General features: G+C 54.9%; 1 protein-coding gene across 4 annotated transcripts in view; it reads right to left on the bottom strand.

Moving 5' to 3' along the window:
- ADAP2 (ArfGAP with dual PH domains 2) overlaps nucleotides 1-7,297 on the bottom strand; it is a 23,220-nt gene that overhangs the window by 2,835 nt on the left and 13,088 nt on the right. For 3 of the 4 annotated variants that reach the window (XM_015564118.1, XM_015564120.1, XM_006764039.2), the window contains exons 6-8: nucleotides 5,093-5,176; nucleotides 2,098-2,160; nucleotides 450-527 (exon numbers count right to left, since the gene is read on the bottom strand). In XM_015564118.1, coding sequence (XP_015419604.1) covers nucleotides 450-527; nucleotides 2,098-2,160; nucleotides 5,093-5,176 — 225 coding nt within the window. The remainder of the gene's footprint in view (nucleotides 1-449; nucleotides 528-2,097; nucleotides 2,161-5,092; nucleotides 5,177-7,297) is intronic. The other variant, XM_015564119.1, reaches the window with a different exon arrangement.

Below are 7,297 nucleotides of genomic sequence, written 5' to 3' on the forward strand. Positions count from 1 at the left end.
TGCAGATGGTGCCTCTTGCAATCCTCATGGCAACCTCTCAGGAAGGCACTGCTATTAAGCCTATTTTCCGGAGGAGGAAACTGAGGCACGGAGAGCTAAGTACTCTGTCCAGGGACACCACTAAATGTAGCAGGGCCAAAACCGGAGCCCAGACAGCTGAGTTCTAGAGCCCTCCCTCCTAATCACTGCACTTCCCCGCCTCCTGGTCGCACATGGGCCCTGGAGACGAGAGGCCGGAAAACACCCCATTTGCCTACATTGGCAGCATTTTGGATCCACATAAGGGACTTCCTGCGGGGGAGGGGGGAGCAGCTTCATGCAGGGATGACTAAGACACAAGCCAACGTGGAGCTGTGACCTGGCCAGGTTGCTCCAGCCTGCAGCCTCCCCACCAGCACTGACCCCGCCTCCCTCGGGTGACCTGGGGCGGGGCCGGCAGGGGCTCTTACCAGTGGGTTCTTGTAATAGATCAGCCTCCGTTCCTGGGGGTCCAGGGCAAACCACCTTTTCTTGAAAGGCTCTCTCTGCTGCAAAAGAGGGAACCTTGTGCCAGGGGGGCCGAGCCGGGGATGCGCAGAGGTCAGAGGGCCAGGCTGGACTAGGCCACGGTGCCCCTCCCCAGGCCCTGGAGCTCGGAAGGCTGTGCCCACCTCCTCAGCCCTGCCAGCGTCACCCTGCGGCCTGCAGGTGCGGCTGGGAGTTGGAAGAGGCGCCTTCCTCTTTCTCGGGCTGCAGACAAGGAGTCTCAGAGAGGAAGCTGGGGACATCAGAAATGACTACTGCTCAGCAATGCTGGGAGCCCTGGCTCTGGCCAAAGCCTGACCAAGGTCAGGGGACGGGGGCGAGAACCACGGGCTGTGCACTGGCTGCTGAAAGAAGGGCACGTGCCCAACCGGCGTGGCTCAGGGTTGAGTGTCCACGTAGGAACCAGGAGGTCGCGGTTCAATTCCTGGTCGGGGGCTTGGTCAGGGCTTAACCCCCAGTGTGGGGCGTGCAGGAGGCAGCCAATCAATGATTCTCTCTCATCCTTGATGTTTCTACCTCTCTCTCCCTCTCCCTTCCTCTCTGAAATCAATATAATCAATTTAAAAAATTATCTTTAAAAAAGAACGAAACAAACTGTGCAATCCTTTGACTAGCTCTCAAGCTGACGGAGGCTTCCTTTCACACTGACTGCTTAACACCTTTCCCGGTAGTTTTGTTTGTTTTTAATATATTTTTATTCATTTCAGAGAGGAAAGGAGAGGGAGAGAAACATCATGGGTGAGAGAGAAATCATCGATCCGCTGCCCCCTACTGGGGATCAAGTCCGCAACCCAGGCATATGCCCCTGACTGGAATAGAACTGGGACTCCTCAGTCCGCACGCTCACGTTTTATCCACTGAGCCAAACCGCCTAAGGCGTTGTGCTGCCGCTTTGGGAGTGTCTTTAGGGAGCTCCTGCTTTCCCCTTCCTTTTCTCTTCTCCTCCTCCATCCCCCCTTTCTCTCCTCACGCCACCGCACCTGCTCCAGTCAGATGGCTGACTTTGAGCCTCGCCCCACCTATACGCTGTCCGGGTCTGAGGTGCCCTCGGGCAGCAGGAGCTTTCAGTGCCCTCCCTTTCCTTCACGGGCAAGTGGGAAGAAGCAGCCGCTGAGGGGTTAGGACTAGTTTGCAAATGGGAGCAGAGGCGGTGCTTGTGCTGGGAGGGCCGTGCCCACGTGCCAAGCATGGTGCACAGCTGTGATTTCTCAGGCTAATCTCCAGCCCCAGACTCACGTGGACGCCCCAGCAGGGCCCCAGCACAGACCACCAGGTTGTGGAAAAGGCAAAAGCTGATCCCCCAGGAGTCCCTTACAGCGATGCTTTCCCAGGAGCAGGGTCGTTTAGGGGAGTTAAGAAGAATGCAGTGGAGGGTGGTGCTGATAAGGAGGGAGGATGCCCAGTGATAGGGAGAGGCACCTGCAGCAACACTGGCCAGCTGGCCCCTTGGTCCTTGGCCCCGGGAACTCACACACATGGGTCTACTTCCCTCCTTTTCCCACTTCCCACGTTCTGCCCGCCTGCCCGCTGGGCCAAGGGCCAGGAAAGCCCCCAGGGACCCGGAGAATGTACCTTTGGACCAGTCTTTTCCATGAAGCCTTGTTTGAGGTAGTTCCTGGTGATGAGGGGCACGAGCTGGGGAAAAAGAGACACGCACTGATCCCCTGACTCACAGCCCGGGCGGTCGGGGGTCAGGCTCCCCCCTGAACTTGGCTGTGCCACAAAGGGGAAGTCTGGAATGGGGAAGGATGTGTGTGCGTGTGGTTCACGGGGTTATATTTGGAACGTGGTGTGGATGCAATATTAATATTTCAAAAGAGCCAGATGTGTGCGGGGCTTCCCAACACCACTGAGTCTTGGTGGAAGAACTTAAGGAATGCTCCGAAACCCCCCAGGAGGTGGACACAGACGAGGCTCTGAGGAGACCCTCCTGTCAGGGTCCCCTATAGGTCTAGTGTGTATCAGGCTCTGGGAGCAATTCCCAGCCACCTGGTGAGGTGGTAGGAATTATCACTATAATGGTACCGTGGTCAAGGGGACTCCCAAAGTCACCCTGCCGGGAAGAGGGAGATCTGGGATTCACACCTAGGGCTGGTGGACACTAGAAAGACACACGTGGTCCTCCTGTGATGCTAGAGTATAAACACGCCTCTCACCGGGCCCCTGGCCAAGACCTGGTCATGGGTGGGGATTCTGACACAGGGCCCCAAGAAGGGGACAGCAGAGTGGGAACGTAGAGAAAGCTCTGGACCAGGAGTCAGGAGACCTGGGTTCTAGCTCCAGTTCTCACCTCAACTAGCCATGTCCCCTGGTAAACCCTGCCTCCTCTCAGCCTTTTCCCTCCCTGCAATCAGGAGACGGGAGTACGTGATCTTCAGGGTCCCTTGCAGCTAGCCCTGCTGCCCCAGAGACGCCTCCAGGGGTTGATGCTGACCTCCTGTGCTCCAGGGGGTCAACCTGGCAAACCTAGAGCTTCTGACCACAGCCCAGCCCTCTGGGGCAGAGGAGGGGGAGGGGACGGGGGCTTCCAGAGCTCCAGGGCAGAGGCAAAGAGGAAGTGAGGTCTGGGGAATAGGAATAGGAAGTCTGAAATGGGGAAAATTGTGAGCCAAACCCAAAAATATAAACTATACAACTTCCCTTCCCCTAAAACATATTCTATAGACTTTAATCCCTTCATTTGCAAAAAAAAAAAAAAAAAAAAGAGTCCCTTCGGCTCAACAGTCTGAACCTGAGCAGAGGCAGGGCTAGTCTAGGCCGAGGGAAACACCTCGCAGGAGGAAAGACATGTGGGCGGAGTATGTTCACTGTACCTCAGATGCCTTGGCTCACCTGATTCTCACAATAGCCCTGGGAGGTAGGTGTTGTCCCCATGGTGACAGATGAGCAGGCTGAGGCTCAGAGAGGTAAGGGGACTTGCCCTAGTAACTCAGCTTCCCTGGCTTCAGTCCATGCATCCTCAGCACAGGACCAAAACCCCATGAGGACACGCGGGCTCCTGGCATCTGGATGCCTAAGCGACTGCCCAGGACCTCACACAGACATAGAGGAGGAAAGGCAGGGGGTAGACGGGCACATAGGGGTAATGATGGCAGATGAGGGAGGCGCAAGGACATTGAGGATGTTGGCCAACGACCAATTTCCTCTGCAGAGGTCAGCAAAGTTGGAGCACCAGCTCAGATCCAGGCGGCCGGCCGACCATCTGCACTTTGCCTTCCCTGCTCTCCCGTCAGCAGCCAGCACCCCAGCACCCAGCACCCAGGAACGTGCACTCGCCAGTTCTGGGTGCTGAGTCTGCAGACCCGGAGCACCCTGGCCCAGGCAGCTGGGGCCGCTTTCAGAGGGTCACCATCTCCATGCATCACTGGGCCTGGAGTGGACCCCATCCCAGGCACTTGGCTCCCTGAAAACTTTGGAATGAAGGAGCATTTAGGTTTTCAAGGAGGACCTACCAGTTTGGAATAAGATAGCCCCTTCACTTACAAAATCCTCTTAGAGTAGGGCCTAAACCAAACACCTGATCATAGCACCTCGAAGCTAGGAGGGGCCCTGAAGATGACCTAGAATTCAGTGGTCAGCAAACTCATTAGTCAACAGAGCCAAATATCAACAGTACAACGATTGAAATTTCTTTTGAGAGCCAAGTTTTTTAAACTTAAACTGTATAGGTAGGTACATTGTTATTAACTTCATTAGGGTACTCCTAAGGCCTAGGAAGAGCCACACTCAAGGGGCCAAAGAGCCGCATGTGGCTCGCGAGCGCAGTTTGCCGACCACGGGTCTAGATGAAGTGCCATCTTACAGATCTGGAAACAGGTGTGCGGAGAGGTGGTGTGACCTGTGTGGGTCACACAGCAGGTCAGCCCCAGAGCACCCATGAGAGCCCAGGCCTCCTGGATCCAGGCAGCAGCCTCTGCCCCACACAGCCCGCTTCCCTAGCCAAACCTGAGCGAGGCACAGGATGCCCCAGACGGCTGGAGACAATCAACATGAAGTTCAAGGGCTCACCCTCTCCTTGGCCATGGAAGGCAGATTTTCCTGCCAGAATTGTAATGGGGAATTGCCTTCCAGAATATGAAGGGCAAGGGGGACGTGAGCGTGGGAAGAGCACATCTGATTATCCACTGGACCTTCTGGGACTCAGTTTCTCATCAGCAAAATGGGAATAACCACCCCCACCTCACGGCCTGCTACAGGGCTATGAGGTAAAAGGAATTACGAGATAAAGGGGCTCTAAAGCACCTTGCAAGCAGTGTGGTAGGGATCGTGTGCACCTTGTAGAGGGGAATGGGTCAGGAAGAAATGCCCGAATCCTGAGCCCTTTGACACCCGAAGGGGAGAGCCTGGCCTCCCTTTCGGAGGCCGCCTTGCTACGGGTGAGGCCCTTACCCCCAGCTTCCCCAGGAGGAGGAAGCCTTTGGTTGCCCTCAGAGGTACCCAACCCCAAGTCTCAAGGTCTTGCCTACAAACCAACCTAGTCTGGCCTCTGAGTGTCTTCGAGGTCAGCAGACAAGGAGAGGAGGTGGCAGAGAGGAGACTCGGAAGTTGGGGTCCACTGTTAGCTCACCTCAGACTCTGGGAGCTCAGGAAAGGCCGCCTTTAGGTATTGCAGACGGGCTGCGCGGAGGGCATTGAACCAGTCCACTATCTCCTGCAGAGAAAAAGGCAAAAGACAAACGGACAGCCGGTGAGATGGGGGCGGGGGGGCTGGGCTGAGAGTGGTGGCAGGAAGCTAGCAAGGTTTTCAGGTCTGTGCACGGGCATTCCGCACACACTCATTCCCCCAGTTCCACTGCGGGGCCTGTGGGCTGATCACAGGCAGCTGGGGAAACAACACCAGAGCCCGGAGGCGGGGGGTGGAGGGGTTGCCCAGGCCTCATCTGAGCAAGTGGGAGCCACTGGCAGGGAGGTCTGGAGCCGTGGGAAAGGCCCCAGTGAGCTGCATGGGAGTTACGCAATGGCCGAGGACAGTCCTTGACATTTTCTCACGGGTGTACGCGTCACCTGAGGATCTTGTTACAGGGCAGCTGTGGGCTCAGTGGGTTGGGGTAGGGCCTGAGAGTCTGCATTCCTAGCAATCAGCGATGTGATGCTGGTCAGTAGGACACACTTTGAGGAGCAAGAGTCCTCCCTGCCCTAGCCGGTTTGGCTCAGGGGATAGAGCGTTGACCTGTGGACTAAAGGGTCCCAGGTTCAATCCCCAATGGGGAGCATGCAGGAGGCAGCTAATCAATGATTCTCTCTCATCATTGATGTTTCTATCTCTCCCTCTTCCTTCCTCTCTGAAATTAATAAAAAATATACATATATTTTTAAAAAGAATCCTCACTCAGATGTCAAAGACCGGTTTTCAGGTGGGGGCTTGGGCACCTGGGGGTGCTCATTGCTTGGAGGGCAGCGTAGGCCGAAGCCAGCTTGGACCTTCTGCTGTCACTCCGGGAGAATGCACTGCTCAGCCGTGCGGGCACCATCACCTCTCACCAGGTGGACAGCTCCCCAGCTGGCTCTGCCGCTGCTCGGCTGCTCCCCGATGGGTCCTCCCCGCCCGCAGCCAGAGTGATGTTCGCTTTGCAAGTCTCTTGAGTCCAAGATCCAGTCCTCTCCACCACCCTCACGAAGAAAAGCTATGCTCTCTGGTCTGACTGACTTTGCCCTCTGAGTTCCTTCCATACAAAGCCATTTGCAATCTCAACACATTCTGTTCGCTCCTCCTGGAACTCTACGCCTCACCCACCTCGCTCCCCTCACCCACGCATACGTATGGCCTAGAACAGTGGTTCTCAACCTTCCTAATGCCACGACCCTTTAATACAGTTCTTCATGTGGTGGTGACCCCCAACCATAAAATTATTTTCGTTTCTTCTTCATAACTGTAATGTTGCTACTCTTATGAATCGTAATGTAAATATCTGATATGCAGGATGTATTTTCATTGTTACAAATGGAACATAATTAAAGCATAGTGATTAATCACAAAAACAATATGTAGTTATATATGTGTCTTCCAATGGTCTTAGGTGACCCCTGTGAAAGGGTCGTTCAACCCCCAAAGGGGTCGCGACCCACAGGTTGAGAACCGCTGGCCTAGAACATTCTACTCATCCTGAAGGTTAGTTTAGATGTTGACATAGATTTTTGCTCAGCCCAAGCGCTGCCTCCATGAGAACTGCCCCACCCATTCTCACCCACCCACCGCCCAGCCACAGTTGCTGCAATGCTCCTGCCCCTTGGCCATAGCAGCTGGACCAGGGCTGGACCAATGCTGGACAGGGCTTATGAAATGCTTTCTCCCAGGAATCTGGAATTGGGAGGCAGAAAGACTTGTTCAGGTAGCTGCAGTGCCACACTTTGATGTAACTGGGTGATTGAGTAATTCATATGAATATGATTTGAAAGAATGAAACATAATTACCCTTTGTCTCTCCTAGGTTTGTTCTGAGTTCTGAGCTCTCTTGTCCTGGGAGTTACAAGCCTTTGTGTGTCTCGGGCACTAAGGGAATGGGCCCGTCCCAGGAAAGACCCGGCCTACACCTTCACTTTGGAAGGTCTCTCCAATCACAAGCTGGTGACCTTGGGGCCAAATCCAACCTGCATTCGGTTTGTTTGGCTCCTGAAGTTTTGTTTGTTTCAATCCTCTGTACAGGTTTCCTGTTTGCCACAGCCTCACAGCTGTCCAGGTCACCTTCAGATCACCTGTCTGGCTCCTGCTGGCATGACTTTGCAGCCCCTCGCTTATGCCCATCTCATGGAGAAACTGGGGTGTCAAGGGAAA

This window comes from Myotis davidii, unplaced genomic scaffold, assembly GCF_000327345.1.
Source record: "Myotis davidii unplaced genomic scaffold, ASM32734v1 scaffold699, whole genome shotgun sequence".
In the NCBI taxonomy this organism is placed as follows: Eukaryota; Metazoa; Chordata; class Mammalia; order Chiroptera; family Vespertilionidae; genus Myotis; species Myotis davidii.